The sequence below is a fragment of the Alligator mississippiensis genome, chromosome 3 (assembly GCF_030867095.1).
Source record: "Alligator mississippiensis isolate rAllMis1 chromosome 3, rAllMis1, whole genome shotgun sequence".
Taxonomy (NCBI): domain Eukaryota; kingdom Metazoa; phylum Chordata; order Crocodylia; family Alligatoridae; genus Alligator; species Alligator mississippiensis.
The window spans coordinates 147,902,605-147,919,288 of record NC_081826.1 but is presented as its reverse complement, the minus strand read 5'-3'; the positions used below and the strand labels follow the sequence as shown (position 1 = coordinate 147,919,288).

The window sequence follows — 16,684 nt, the reverse complement described above, 5'->3', positions numbered from 1 at the left end:
ATCCATGGGATAATGAGGCTGGAGCCAGAAGCACTGCCTAGTGGTTTTACTGCTCCTATGGTCAGCATGGTGGAGCTCTGTCCCAGGGCTACCCACTCTTAGCTGTACACCCCCTTGGTCTCCCCCAAGAGCAGTCTTTTCTTCTTCCCCAGGATGTTGGAAGTCCTGGGAGCCTATTGCCCATGGGAAGTGAACCAGAGCCTCTTTTATTTCCCAGCTCAACACTCTAATCACAAATCAGGTTTGAACACTTATCTGAAATGCTGGAGGTCTTAGGGGTTTTGAGCCAGGACTAATTTTTGCTTCTTAAACATAGCACAGCAGTCCAACCACCACTCCACAGGTCATGCATTGCTCATTGCCTTCTACAGTGTTCCCTCTGAACCAGAGCCACTGACATAGTTTTGAAAAAGAAAGATGGAGGGCAGGGCAGGCGGAAGCTACTGCTTCACTGGGAACAAAGGCCCTAACCAGAATTCATGCCTCACTTTCCAGGCTGGCAGGTGCCTTACAGACATGGGTGGCTGATGCCTCTTGAGTCAGGGGGGGCAAGTGCCCCCCCCCGGTCAGCGGGGCACTTCTAGAAGCGGTGCGGCGGTTTTTGCTGGTAGCCTCGCTCCCTGGCCGGAGCTCATGGCGGGTCACCGGTCCTCCTGCCTGCCCCCCTGCCCATCGCCTAAACTGGGAGCGCAGCCTGACAGGGGGTGCATGTTTACCCCCGTGCATGCTCTATGCGTTGCCACTGCTTACAGAATCACACATCTTCTGGCTTGCTCTCTTCCTCTGGGCTCTGCTCATGGCCACCCAGTACTGACTTCAAAAGAATTTCCAGAGAAGGAGCTGAAGGATGGTGGACTTGCTGTATGGGAGTTTGAGTGCTGGACTGGAAAGTCAAAAAGGCCTAAGTTCAAAACCCCCTTCTAGGTGTGAGGCATGCAGGATTCAGGACCTCTGGCCTCCTCAGCTCCTTCTGTGGGGAAATGATGGGAGGGTTCATTCTATGCTTTGCTGCTGCCAGTCTGGATATACAGTATACATAGTCAGCCACATGTGTGTGGCTATGCATCCAGAGACAGAGTACCTCTGAATGTACAAGTACCAAAAATACACTGTAGATGTCCAAAAAGGCCACTCAGGTGAGCAGGAAAGAAGAGAATGTGTCAAGACCTAGGAGCAAGCAGGCCAGCTACTGCAATGCTTACACAGTGCTTTATCTCTGCAGCACGGGCAGTTATTACATGGGCAAAGCACCCTCCCCACATCACCCCCATGAGGAACTGTCCAGACATGACCAGATACCCCCTCCCCAACCTCCAGCCTCTGCTCGGCTCCTTCTCTGCAGGTGCAAACGTGACTCCGACTCTGTTTCCCCCTGCAAACATCTGCCTGCACACTTGAACTGACCACACTTCCAGTGCAGCAGCTGGCAGACACCCGCAAACCCCAGTACCCTCTATGGACTGCTGTGGGGGCCGATCTGAAGGCATGCACTGGCCCATGTTAGTTATTGAGCATGGGATTTAGGGAGACCACATCTAAATTGCAACTTCCTAGACCTCAAATGCTGGAGGCTGCAAGGGGGGGAGGAACTGTGGGGAAAGAAAAAACCCCTGGGCACACCCAGCTCACTCTCCCTTTCAGCATCCCCGCTCCGCCACTGGGTGACACAGGGGCTACTGGGTATGTGTTCACTGAATTCATGGGACAAATAAAAAGACGAAACAGGGATGGGAGTGAAGCTTCAAAACCAGTGCCCCGACAGGGGGGACCACTTGCAGTGGAGCACAGTGGACAGCACCCACGGACCCTTGAACGAGTCCAAGGGGCCAGTGGGCACTGCCCAATGAAACTCTGCCTGGAGACGTGACCAGAGGAGGGGCAGGAAAAGGGTCCCGCAGTCCTCAGTCCAGGTCAGAGCCTCCCCCGCGGCTAGGCAGATTGCCAGCTTGGCTAGGGCCAGGAGGGGTTGCCCGGCCTCCCTCAGTCCCCGCCGCGCCCCGCGCCGCCGGACTCACCCAGCTTGCACTCGCCGTCGTGCGCCTTGTGCAGGCGCGGGCGGGCGGCCCAGCTGTGCAGGCGCAGGGCGCAGACGCTGCGGTAGGAGCGCCCGTCCGAGCCGCACACGGCACCGTCCTCCTTGCACACGCACACGCCCGTGCCCTCCAGCGGCGCCGCGGCGCCCGGCCCGCCCGCCCGGCTCACGCACACCAGCCCCGGGCCGCAGCGCGGGCCCCGCGCGCCGCCGCCCGCCCGCCCGCCGCAGCGCTCCCCCTCGGCGCCCAGGCACAGCGGGCAGCAGCCGCACTCGTCCCGCGCCGCCAGCTCGGGCGCCGCGCACCGCGCCGGGGGGCAGCCGCCCGGCTCGCACGGCCCACACTCCGCGCCCGCCCGCCCCGCCAGCGCCAGCGCCAGCACCAGCGCCACAGCCAGCGGCATGGTGCAGACTGGGGCCGCCCCGCCGGCCGCTGCCTTTTGACAGCTGTGGCCCCGCCCCGCCCGCGCCGTCCCTGCCGGCTCCGGCTCCGGCTCTCGACCCCCGCCGCGGGACGCCACTTGGCACCGGGCCGCTCTTAGAAGCCGCCGCCCGACAGCTCCGGGCTCCCTGCCAGCGCCTCTCCGGCCACTAGGGTCCCTGTGACACCCTGCCTGAGAGTCGCTGGGTGACACCCCCCCTCCAAAGCCGACCCGGGCAGGGTGCGGGGCCCGGGGCAAACCAGCCCGCCCCGATCCTGCGTGCCCCGGACCCGCGGCGGCAGCGGGCAGGAGGGCAGCGAGCGGCTGGACCTCCACCTCCACCCCTCTCTCCTCGCCTCTACACACACAGCGACCTTCCTCAACCAAACAGCTCCACGTACCTCCCCTGCATGGCTTATTGGCCAAGCTCTTACACTCCTGTCCCCGCTACTCACCACCCTGCAAGACAAACCCAGGGATCTCACCCGGAATGTGTAAGAATCAAACTGAGAGAGAGGAGGCACAGATGACCATAAAAGATCAAAAGAGAAGGCAAACTCTCACACCATTTCGTGCTTGCCACCCTGCCCCAAGAGACTCATCCTCACTGAGCTTCTTAATTGAAAGTTGCCATTAACTTGGTGCTCATGTACATATATCACCGTTCAAAAGTAATCCTCCTTTTAAAAAGAAGCCTAGCTGAAGTCGTCAAGGATCACTCTTGCAAGTAAGGTTGGAAAGGAGCACACTTGCATGTCTGTCACTAGTGACATGAGCATGCATCATTTCCCACTATGTATTTACATTTTAAAGTTTGTGAATTAAGGCATCTATTTGGTAGCCATGTTGGTCTGAAACAGTAAGAATGCAAATGCAAATGAAGTGAGGCATGCATACACCTCAAAGCTTTTTTCCTAGAATAGATTCATACAATTCTACATTTCACGTTTCCCTTCAATCACTCCATAAATAGTATATAGGCTTCATTATTTAATTTTAAATGGAGCCATATTAAGATGAATTTACATTGTTAGAGGTTTACTTGTTTGTCCTTTTCACATGCACATGACCTCATGGTGGGGGGGAGGGAAGAGAGAAAGGAAGCGGGAAAGAAAAAGGGAGGGAGAAAAGAGAAAGAGGGAGAGAGGAAAGAGAGAGGAGGAAGGTGGAGGCTAGGTCCCCTGGGGCACCACATTATTAGAGGTGCTGATTACAACCCCCACCTCCCAGCATTTATTAATAGCACACACTTTGGTATTTGAGATATTGCAGTATTTCCTTACACATAGAATCCAGATAGGTTGCTTGGCAACTTCATATATAAGAATTTATAAATGGGAGCCATATAGGTGTACATCCACTGGAAACATAAATTAGCATCAGTAATCAGAGAAAAATGAGGTTTCCTGGCCAACAACAGCTCAGAAGTTGTAAATATTCAATGTTATGTATTGTTCCGTAAATTATGCACCGCGTGCTTTATTATGCCAAAAAATTGCATGCATATCATCACAAAACTCTCCAGGGTACAATTATGAGATAAAATGAATGTTCATTTATAACAAGTTTCTGGAATACTTAAAAGCACATGCAAGTTTTAAATGATTTTCCCCTAGTATTTTAGGCATTTAATCAGTACATTATACATCTTTTCAAGAGTTATTTAAAAAAAAAGTTTATGTATGTTTAACAAATCCTTTGTATATTTTATTAAGACATACAATCTACCTTATACATTAAAATACATCCATTCTATAGGCTAAAACATTCTGAATATTCTATATTGGTGATGTGAAGGCATATAGAGGTATTCCTCACTTAACAATGTCCAGGTTAACATTGTTTCATTATTATGTAGCTGATCTATTAGAGAACATACTCATTTAATGTCGCACAATGTTCACTTATAACGTTGTTTGGACGCAGTGGCATAGCGTGGGTCTCCGGTGCTGGGGGACCAATACTTACATTTGCATCCCACTCCCTGTCGGCGGCTGATTGCTGAGTGGGGGGGTAAGGGGGGGGTCCCCCAGCAGCCAGTCGCCAAGCCTGGAAATGCTGGTGATGAAACTGGCCACCCCCCTGCACCTCCCCAGATAAGCCACTCATGGCTCTGTCCCTCATCCTGCCCTGCCTGTGCAATGCCTGCCCGTGCCCCCGCCCCCGCCCCCGCCCCAGCCCCACTCCCTCCCTCACCACAGGGGCCTCAATCTGCCCCCCACCTCTTCCCTCCCCCTGCCTCCTCCCTCACAACAGACTTACCAGCTGGGCCCAGCTGCTCTCTATGCTGCTGGGCTGTGCTCCTGGCTGCCTGCGTGCTGTGCTGCAGTTGCACGCATGCATGGAGCATTTATTGGCCACATTATTGGCCGCATCAGCCAAAAAAAGCCAATTGCCAATACAGTCAATTTTCCTTATATTGATGCTGATCTGATATGGGACCAATGTATCAGTGTACCTCTACTATTAATATTTCTCTTTTTTTTACCCCCCAAATAAAATTGCAGTTACATCATTGACCAATTAAACAACATTACAGGAGTGGAAGCAACAAGTTTACCTTATTCTTATAGAATAGGTCTTTCCCCAGCCACTCATTAGGGCTAGTATGTGATTGCCCCAGCAGAATAAATGGAGAGATGTCACATAGATCAAGTGATAGCAGCCACAGCACAGATAGATCTGCAATACAAGAGAGGAAGCTGGGAAGGGCAAATGTCCTGCAGTGCTTCTAACCCTGGGGCAGTAGAGCTTAAACGCTCTGGCCAGGGTTTAAGGCCTTAATGTGTTAGATACTACATATACTAGATGAAAAGAACATCCCTGCCTCACAGTGGTTTCCTATTCTGAGTACAATGCACTATCTGTCAGAGTACTTTGTGCACAATTAAAGCTGCTCATAAATGTAAATATTACTCTCTATCAGAACTTTATCAGAAGAACATGATTAAATGTTGCCAAGTCAAATGCCCAGAAATTAAATGAAGTTGGTTGCCTGGGTAACCTTTGCCTATGGGCAGCAAGCACATGCTGTTTTCCAGAGGGACCCTGACCATTCAGTGCACAGGACTGGTAGCTCTCAGTGAATGAGGGAGCTGATTGATGTTTCTTTTAAACTCATCACTCAATACATGATTCCCTGCTTTCGTTGATGCATGCCACTCCAACCTTGCACTGAATATATGTTATTAATTCCCTTACGGACTTTTAAATGTTTTGATACAGTGTCCAGCAGGCATCCAGGAAATGAAGAACCCCTGTAAGTTTCTGGTTGTAAAAACTTGCCTAGCACCATATGGGAAGTTTTTGGCGAAGCCAAGTATAGAATGTTGATATTCCAATTTACATACAACTGGCTTAACCATCTGACCATCTTCTCCATCCCTGCATATCCCTCATTCACCACATATCTTCCGACTCTGAACCAGGGCCCCTGTATAAAACATGGTTAGGTTCACTACACAGCTACGCTGAACTCAGTTTATCTTGCTCACTGAATGGAGCAGGGAACCTGTGGGGAAAACCAGACCACATAAAGATCAGATCACAATGCATGTACAGAATTAAGATTACACAGGCCACTTTAATTCTGGAACTACCATAATGTTCTTCAAGTAGCAGAAGCACTGGCTTAGCCCTTCAGGTCATTGCTTATTTGGCCACGAGTAGAAGCTTAATGCAAGAGATGCCTGGCAGCTTCTAAAGTTGCTTTGCACTTCCTCTGGTATGGGTTCTTGAGATCTATTTGAAAGGTATAGGCATGGTATAGACATATGTTGGGGACAGGGGCTGTATGGTCTAGGCTTGCTCTGGCCCGATGTTTTACTGGAGGGTGACGTCAGAATGGGGATCGACTCTATCACAACCACTCTCCGGTGTTATCTTTCTCACCTGCCACATCTTTGATCTTCTTTAAAGTTGGGAGCTGGTTATGCTGGCTGATAGGGCTAGGCCTGTCCCTCAGAAGGATTTTTTCATGGGGCTTTGCTTCCCTTTAAGCCCTACCTGTACCACATCCTAGATGTTATCTGATTTCTTCTTTTGGGCCATGACCCCTTGTCACAAGTATGGCAGTCTTTCCTATGCCAGCGGGACCCTGGTTAGGCCCTTGTAACCAATTCAGTAGAAGTCTATGAGTGGCTCAATCCTATTCAGCCTGCCACTCGTTCAGGGTTCATCCCCTTCTATTAATTGACTAACAGCCTTCAGAAGTAAATCAACTTAAATCAATTCCCTTAATTCCTTAACTCTCTCAGAAGGTGCATCAGCAGAAGTCCTTTCCTTCATTCAGGGTTTGTCCCCTTCTATCAATTCATTAGTGGTCCCAACCAGAAAATCAACTTAAATCCAAACATTCATTTGGGTTTTATCCCCCTCTATCAAGTAATTTAGCCATCCCAATCAGAAAATCAACTTAAGAGCTGAATTCATGCCCAGCTGGCTCTACTTCCTTGCTCACAGAAGGCTGGGGCTTCCATGCCATACACCACCTGTTTCCCCCAGTACCTACTTCAGCTCAGGGCTTCAATCCTTCTTCAGGTGAGCCGCCTTGGCATTCTGTCAGCAGTCCTCATATTCATTGGTGTTTCTCTGGCCATTTGTGCTCATTGTTGTGCACCCCTTCACAGCAGTTTGTTGCAGGCTGGCACAGACAGGAGAGTCCCCCAGTATTTTCCCTCCTTGGATGCTGTGGTCTCTGGCCGGCTGCCCCTCTCTGGTGCCAAAAGTACTGTTCTGCGCTCCCTCACCACCAATCACAGGCAACTGGTAGGGGGGACATAGGGAGGCATGTGGCCCCCTGAGACGGGCCCCCAGCTCAGCACCGTTTAGCACAGGGCAGATTTTTTGCTGCATTGACTGGCGGCATATTGGGGCGGGGGGGCACTAAGCCATGGCCCAGAAGTATAGTAGTGGATATGGGGCTTTTGGACCGCCCTTGGGCCCGCCCACAAATTGTGCCCCTCCCCCCCAACTCAGGAGCCACCAGTCATAAAAGCTTATATGCTGACTCAGATACAGGGGCAGTTTTATATCCATTGCATGTCTATTAAAGGTTACTAATCAGAAGGCCCCTTTGCATCCATGTTTACTCATATGAAACAAGTATCTGCTAACAGGATTCATAGCCATGCTGAAAATAGATGGAAATGTTGACAGGAATGGTTAATTTTTCCACAGTGACATTTTTTCCAACAACTGAAGAGAACACCCATGGGACTATGTCAAAGTGACCTAGAGCAGAACCCACGCTAATGCCTCAAAGAACTTTGAGGGGAGTTGCTGGGCATGTCTACATGAGATGTTAAATGTGCAGTAGACTAATTTTATTGCGAATTAGCATGTCATGGGAAAAGCTGTGCTAATGTGCTAATGCGCAGTATAATTAGTCTGTTGTGCATTACCATTAAAAAGGCTTGTATTAGCACTACTGCACAGTAGTGCCAGTTACTGTGCGCTGAGTTAGTACCTGTTATTACAGGTACTAAACTTAATGCACAGTAACTATGGCACATTAATGCATGTGTAGACACACCAGCTATGACAGGAACTGGAACAAAATTTATTGGTTTACAAGAAGCCAGAGTATGGCTTTACCATCCAACAAATGAAAGAGAGAGAGAGAAGGAGAGGCATTCAGGACCCCAGCTTGTGACATGGGAACACTAAGCAGCTGAAAGTAGGGCTGTGTGAAGCTGCAGTCCCTGATTGAATTCAGCAGAGATTCGGCCCAATTCAGTTGCCGAATCTCTGCATCCAAATCGAATCAAAGGACCCTTTAATCTCTCCAAATTGAATCGGAACCCTCTGAATCAATTTGGAGAGATTCGGAAAGATTCAAAGATTCGGGCCTAGAGACAGCTTTAAATGTTTTTTCTACATACCTCTAGGTAATAAGCGGCTCATGAGTGCTGTGATGCTGGGGTGCATGGAATGTCCCACAGAAGTGCGGGGGGCTCCCAGTGCGCTTGGCAGCAGACCTGGAAGTGGATCAGAAGCACTTCCAGTCCAGTTCTGGGTCTGCCAGGGAGTGTTCTGGGGGCCCCCCTCATGCTCCCCTGGCTCAGTGACTGGTGCCTCCTGGGTCTGGGGGGGGTCCCCCTGTGGCTGGTTGCTGAGCTGAGGGGGGTGTGGAGGCAGATCCGGAAGTGGCCCGGAAGTACTTCTGGTCCACTTCCGAGTTTGCCGCTGAGCACGTAGAGGTCCCCCCTGCACTCCTATGGGATGCTCCATGTGCCCCAGTATCGCAGCGATCATGAGCCATGCTGGTACCTTGAGGTATGTAGAAAAAACTTTTAAAGCTGTGTCTATGTCCGAATTGCTGATTCTCTGAATCAGCATTGAATTTTCAGATTCAGATTTGGCCGAATTGAATCAGGAACAGTGATCTGAATCAACTAATTGAATCACTGTCCCTGATTCGGCCTGAATCCAAATCCGAATCGAATAGGGCCCCACTTCGCATACCTGTACCTGAAAGCACTACTAAGTCTTTCTTAAAGTCCTTGTTAAGGGATGTTTCAGATAGAAACTTGAAAACAACATCATAGCTGTAAACTCTCTTTGAATGAAATCAAGCTCAGGTGGTTACTTACTGGTAACTCTGCAATCAATTACTGTCAAGCTGAGCTGGGGAATTCACTGCATGCCAGTTTTAGCTGATATGTAGTTAAGTCTTGTGCATGTCATCTCATTTATTGGACAATGGCTTGATAAACTCCAGTGTCAATACCTCCCAGAGAGTATGCTGATCTGTGCTTATGTTGAGCAAAGGTGGTTTATATGTGTAATTGGATTGTAGAATGGGATATATTTATGATTATGAATAAAAAGGTATTGCTATGAATTATCATCCCATGAGAGGAAACTTCAAACTAAATTAATTTTCAGCAATTAAAGGAAAAAAAATTAACTCTGGAATTCAAAATGACTGACAGTCCCATAATTTGATTGGCACATTCACTTAAAAGGAAGGCACAGCTCAATATTGACATTATCTGTCAAGCATATATTTACCACTGTGACAAGATAGTTTACTGATTTGCTTTCTTATAAGGTACTTGAGGATCAATTATATCTTTGCAATATTCTAAACACTATCTTGCAATCATCCTCATTTTGCATATTGTAATTCCTAATATGATACAGTAATTTGGTTAATAAAACTTATAAAATTCTCAGATCTGCTCTACAGCTAAACCAATAAAGGGCCATGGGGAATATCACTTAATTAATTTTAGTTAAACAACAAATGTGTTTCTAATGCCATCTTTCATCTGCACCATGCATAAGAACAAACCTTAAGCCTTAGTCAGAAGCAGTAAATACTTTGCAAATTGGAAAATGGAAACTGAAGGAAAATACTTTTCCCAGGTCACTAAGCAGGTAAATTAGAAACATGTGTGTAAATATTTCTAATCCCTTACTGCATAACTTTGATCTTGAAGAGATATAAGCACATACTTACTTCATGCCTATGAAAAATGGGTCTATTCATGCAAAATGAGCCACATGTCAGTTCACCACATGCTAGGGGCATGGAACTTAGCCTGAATAGGGGTGTGTTTTGTTTTACACTCACTTCAGCAGCAAGCAATATCCAGTTTTGGAGCAGGGATTGGAATCTGGTCATTTGGCCTGAGTTAGTTAAAAAGATGCCTCTGTGAATAAATCCCCCTCTGTCTGTCCCTGCTTGGGTCAGTCCAGCTACACTCCTTTCTCTTTCACTTGCTTGCTATTTGGTTCAACCTGATCACCCAGGTGACCGGGCTAGAAAAATTCCTGAGGGGAGGGGAGAGGGTTTTTTCCTTCAGTGTTGTTTTTGGAACACTAAAGCAACAGCCTCCAGAGAATCTCTGGATGAATCAGTGAGTGAAAACCTGGAAACTAGCTAGTAGATTAGAACTAAGTAATATAGCCATGTCCTAAAAGGGTCCCCAAACCCACTATTTATGAAGGCTCAACTTCTTGTGGTTTGCTCAAAGTGTTTAGAACTCCTTTGTTCTACTTCCCCTGCACTTTCTCCCCCTGATCAATAAAGGTATTGGGTTACAGTGTGGCTGGCTGTTTCACTGTGGAAGGAGCTCAGAAGGGGCCTTTCTGCTCCCTGCAGAGCTTGACTATTTATTGTTTCCCTCAGTTGTACCTGAGGTTACCCTGGGAGGCTTCAGGCGAAAAGAAGCACCCAGAAATATTACCAGTGGGCAAAGTACCCCCAAGTCTTGCAGGGACTGTGTACCCCAGGCTGTACAGAACCCTAACAGAGACCAGTGCCCGGGTGGTGGAAGCGTCACCTCAGGCTTGCAAGTGTTCTCCAGGAAGGCCATAGGCTTACCAGGAGAGACTCCCAAAGTGTGGTTTTGGACCTGGCACAGTGAGGTGGGTGGATCTGTGTGTAGCGCCTCCTACTGTGCTGCCACAGCCTCCAGGTATCTCATAAGTCATCACCAACTTGAGGAGGACACCTCAAGTTGAAGAGGACACATTTCACATATGTCACTTAATCTGGTTGCAAGGGAAATTAGTTCCAAAAAGGCCCTGCTGTCATCATAGGGTATGTTTATGCTGTATCCTCAGCACTCTTTGAGGGTAGCATGCTCTTGAGCACACCCTGCCTGTCCAAACCTGGGATTGGGGATCACTCATAGCCACTTTCAAGCATTTTGGACATAAAGCTCTCAAGAGTGGGGACCCTAGGTTGGTTTAACTGCCACATTTCTGCATTTGGCTGTTGCAAATGGGAGAGTGGGGTATGTGATTTTTCCCAGCCCCTCTCTCCCAAAAGCTCTTGCAGTATGGTATAAATATGTTCATGGTGAACCTGATTCTGAGGTGGGATGGGATATTGCAAAGAAAACCCACTTACTGATCTACTTAATTACAACTTATTTCCTTCCACTGTAGGTGGCATCTGACATTTCAAAGAATTTTACTGTCTAAGAAAAGCATGGAGGGGTAGGAACTTTTCCCCCTCTGATAAGATTTTTATTAAATCTGGGGTCATATTAATAAAATATATATAACCAATTCACCCAATTATGATAATCATTTATAATGTGACCTTACCTTTACTTAAAACCTTTATCATACATAAGAGAGGCTAAAATATATGCTAATTGTTTTTATTGTGCATTTTACAATGAACTGTATTATTGGTTTATAAGAATCCAGCTAGCTTTAGGTCTTACTTAAGTTCATCCCTATTTTTAGGTACAGACATATCTGTAAGGAGGAGTAATAGGGCAGGTAGAGAAATATGAGAAAATAAGAAAGAGGAGAACTGAGAGAGGATATATATATATATACAGATTTTACTCAAATATAAGACAAGCCTTCCACCAATCAGCATGAGGTAAAAAAACCCTCATTTTACATTTGTGTACAAAAAAATCTTACTAAAAACATTTGCTAAAAGCAGCATGTGCTCAGTAATAGAAACCAACTATGAATATCATCAAATACAGTCAACACTGCATATGACTATGAAAAATATGGCCCTTATTGAGCAAACATGCCAGTATGAATCTTGTTTTGTTGGTGGCCCTTAAAAAAATGGGCAAGTGTTCCCCCATCAAGGAATGGGGTACCAGGAGGGAACCAGGCCTGGAGGTACTGCAATACTACGCCTGCACTGGGGAGGCTGGAGCAAGTTCCAACACCTTCTCTTGGTGTTAAAAATGTTACATTACATATGGTTGGCAAAACTTTTCTCTCTCTTTTTTTAACCTTTTACACATTTTATTAAAAACACACTTATCACCCTACACCTGCAAAGCTACACATATTGAGCATCCTTGTTTTACCAAGACTTCATATCACAGAAACAACTACATATCAAAAACATACAACTACGTATATTAAACCCTTAAACAACTTACATAAACTTCCCACAAAAAAACCCTTACAGAAACATTTTTCCTCATAGAGAACCCCATAGAAAACTTATCTCAGTAGCCACCTGAAACTCTCCACCCCTCTCATCAGTCCTCTTTGTTGGCTTAGAGAAACAAGTGTGTCCAGTCCTTTTCCCTCCACTTCTCCCTCTTTCAATCTGACCTCTTCCTTGTCCTATTCAAGGTAGTATTTCAATTCATGCAACCCCAGCTTCAGGAACTCTCTTTCAGTGAAATCTAACCCCTTAAACACCCAGGTTTCTTACTTTCCATAAACTGGTTTTAACACATGCTAATAAAGTCCTTAATAACATTTCCTCTGGTTCCTTTGGTATGAGTCCATATACTACCATCTCCTACGCTAATGACACTTTTATTCTGATGAAACTCAGAAAGTGACAAACCTTTTCCCATACCCCCTTTGCATATGTACCTTCCCAAAATACACACCCCACTGTTCCTTCTTCCCTGCACCTCTCCCTTGGGCACCTTGATGAATTTGTCAAGTCCTATCTGTGTTGTACTTCTCTCACTAGCAAGATATTTCTTACAACAATTGATGCTAGGTCAGCATATTCCCCTTTTAATTGTTTACCTGCCACCTTCACCTGTCCTTCTGTGAAGGTTCCCACCAACACCATCCTGTTTCTCTCCCTTACTGATTTCATCAGTTTCTTATGATCCTTCAGGACCTCCAGTTCTACCTTCCCTGTTTTATACCTCTGCATGAATCCTTCCATCCTGATGTCCTGATGTAATGAATATACTCCCCATTTCCTCAAACTTACAGCTGTGTGAAATCAGGGGACATGTGTTGCTTTCCCTTTTCCCTTTGTTATTGCCTTGCATATTGTGCTTACATATTTTGCATAGACAAACAATCCCAAGTCTGGAAGCCCCCATCCCCACATATGTCTTGCTTTGTACAGTGCTGATCTAGCCTATCTTTCTCTTTTGGATCCCAGAAGAGCACACATATTCCCCTCTGTACTTTTGCTATCTGCCACCACTTCAGTGCAAAAAGAATTCCTGTGTCTAGAATGATCAGCAGTAGCACAGCCTTAACTGCCACCACTTTTCTGGAACAGGACAGTATCCTTCTGGGCCATAACCAAAGTATTTGCTGTAGCTGTGCTGTCAGATTTTCCCATGCTGTATTACCTTTCCCTTCGGAGTCCATTGGGATCCCTAGCACTCTGATTTCTCTCTCTCTCTCATTTGAAGGCTCAACTTCTCCAAGTCCTTCCAGTTCCCCATTGCCATTATTGTGCTTTTTGATGTATTTAGTTTAGCCTCCATCAATTCTCCATATTTTGATATATGCTTTAGCACCCTTTCCATTGAAAGTCTATCTCTAACGACCACTTTTATATCATCCATGTATAGTACACATTTTACCTCTCCCCCTCCTGGTATCTTTACTCTGCTTCTGACCTTGTCTTTTCTTATTTTTTGTGCTGATAGTTCCACGGTATACACAAACAGTAGTGGCGACAGGGGGCACCCTTATCTAACCCCGTATGGATTTTAAAGGTCCTGCTTAGGTGCCCATGAATTTCGACTTGACTCTCCATTTCTCTATACAATAACCTTATCCAACATATAAATTTCTCTGGGAACCCCATTTTTCCTAGCACCTCAAATATGTAATCATGATCTGTCATATACTTTTTCTTAATCTAGGTGTGCTATAACTCTGTTTGTTTTCCTCTCTTGGACGTGGGACAGTATATCTCTGATCACTCTGATTGTTCTGGAGATCCTTCTAACTGATTCTGCTCATACTTGGTCTTCATGTATGATCTTCTGGAGATTTTTCATCATCCTCAAAGCCAGTGTCTTGCCCACTAACTTATAGTCTATATTAAGGAGTATAATTGTTGGCTACAAATGTCCAACTCGGGATCCTTAAAATTCTAGTTTATTAGGCGGATTGAAACACTGTAATCATAAACCTTGGGGCTGGTCCACACACACACATGCACACACATACACACACACACAGTAGCAGGCTACAGAGTCAGGTATACCTATCCTACAAGCGCTGGAGTCTGTCGTTGAGGCTTCTTTCAGTGTGGTGTTATCTTCCAGAAGGGGGTCGCCGGCTGGTCCTTCTGGCTGGACAGGTCTGGTCGAGTTGGAGATCAAGAGGGTGCCACTGAGGGTCACTTTTCACTGCCTTTTATCTGTCCTTGGCAGACTTTGGTGACTCCCCAGTTTTCTGGTTTGCCCAATCCAGGGGTCATTGACCCTCGTGGGACTTCCCCCCCCCCCTCGGTGGCTACTGGACAGCATCTGTCAGCCCCAGGGGTCATCCGCATGTATGTGCAGGTTTGGGAGTCTGTTGATGAATTTAGAATAGGGCTCTGGGAGTGGTCGATCTGGAGATATTCAGCCCAAAAGTTGGTCTCTGGTGTTAAGTCAGGCCAGGGCTTCTAGCCCTTGATCAGTGAGGTTTAGAGATTTCCCGGTTGTTATATTGTCTTCTATTGAGTTCAGCTTCCAGGTGATAATTGCTGCCTGCTTCCATGTTACACATTCAATCACTGATTCACTCACTCTTTCAGAGGCCAGCCTGATACAGGGAAGGGCAGTTTGATTCCTGCCCTTGTTAACAATGTTACAATGTATAACTTACTAAAACACATTTAGTTGCAAGTTGAAAGGTGAGGAGTATAAAATATAAGCTACAAATGCCATGGCACACAAATAGATAAAAATACCAAACTACAAGGGGAGATACAAAATGCACACATACAAATTTTAAAATACAATTCCTTATCTTAAAGTGAAAGAGAGAGGAAGGAAGAAAAGGTAGAAAAAGAGAAACATATCCAAAGAGGGGAGAGCAAATGCAGGCAAGAGGAAAAGGGGGCTTTCTGCTACATTAGAGGAAAAGGGGGCTTTCTGCTACATAATCAGTCTCCAGTTTTTCAGGAGGTCCTTCTCCCCTTCCTTGAAGAGTAAGATCACAATGCTTTTTGTAAAAGCTTTCCCTGCTTCTCCTGTTTCTGTTATTTCCTCAAACACTTCCACTATATCCCTCTCTATCCATGCCCAAAACATCTTGTAAAATGGGAATTCCAGCTGCCTGGACCCCACAGGGGACTAAACATGTCTGAGACTGTGGGAAAGTGGAGCCACCAGCATGTCTTTCAGAGAGCTCACTGAACTACACAGTAGAAGTGGGGGTGTGCACTGCACCTCTCTGCATTTGCTCCTATGGGTAGCAAATCAGGGAGACAAGTACAGGAAGCAAAAAGTTGCTCTCGTGGTCAAGGCAGTTCAAGGTCTCCATGGAGAACTGGAGTCTAATCCTGCCTCTGCCATCAAATTCCTGTGTGATTCTGGTCATGTCTCTTACATCAGACTCTCCCCAAATGGGTGTTCAGTGTGTGTGCTCCTAATTTTGTGCGTACCTGACTTGTGACCCTGGGGACTGATCTGCAGCAATGCTGAGCACTTATAACTGCAACTGTAGTCAGTCAGACTGTGTATGGAACACAAAATCTGCTCTGGGATGTGAAATACTTTTGAGAGCTCACACCTACCCCAGCTTGAGGGATGATGTTCCTCTTAATCGCTCCATGTTTCAACTCATTGTCTGTATGATGGTGATATTCCTGAGCTCTCATCTCATAGCAGTGCGGGAAAATAGATTAATTCATGGTTGTGAAGCAGTCAGTTACCCTCAAGATGAGAACCAGAGAAAAGCCCCAAAGGTAATTAATATTTCTGTGTTTCGAGTGGGGTTTGAATCAAGTGCAGGAAATAAGGCCCAGGGTCACATGTTGGACAACAAGGATAAAACAAAACATTGATATTGCTCACTGTCAGCTATCTGTTCTGTGCACTGAATGAGAGAAGGTCTCACAGAGGAGCTAATATGCACTAATGCAATCCAAGCCTGTCATAGTCAAAAAATGAATGAAGGCTGCACAGACTACCTTTGTCCTGGCAGTTTCTAACCTCTGATTGCTTGACTCTGTAACCCCGACCACATGTCTTTAACATACTGGTTGTGTGTGATGCATGATTAGACAGAAAATAAAAACCATTGATTTCTCTGGGCTTTTGGTCAAGGCCAGCAGCACAGGGTGTGACTGTGATAAGCTTTAACTACTTCCATGCCAGACTGTGCTTCCTCATTGATTTGGTACCTGGAGTCAGGGAGTGATTAACTCAGAGCTTGAGCCCTCACCCAAGGGACCCAACATGAGTAAGTTATCACTAGATCTTGGCTCAGTTGTTGATTTAACAGCTTTAGTTACAGTTCATCAGTTCCTGACTGGAGTTATTATGACAAATGCAAGCATTTAAGCATTTTCTGTAAGCGTGAA

The 16,684-nt window shown here is 46.4% G+C and overlaps 1 protein-coding gene across 1 annotated transcript in view; it reads right to left on the bottom strand.

Annotated features, from left to right (window-relative positions):
- The window catches only part of IGFBPL1 (insulin like growth factor binding protein like 1), a 40,727-nt gene extending 38,276 nt beyond the window's left edge, over positions 1-2,451 (bottom strand). Inside the window, exon 1 of the mRNA XM_059724508.1 lies at positions 2,016-2,451. Within this exon, the coding sequence (XP_059580491.1) occupies positions 2,016-2,436 (421 nt within the window). The 5' untranslated portion in view covers positions 2,437-2,451. The remainder of the gene's footprint in view (positions 1-2,015) is intronic.
- Between the last annotated feature and the right edge of the window lie 14,233 nt (positions 2,452-16,684).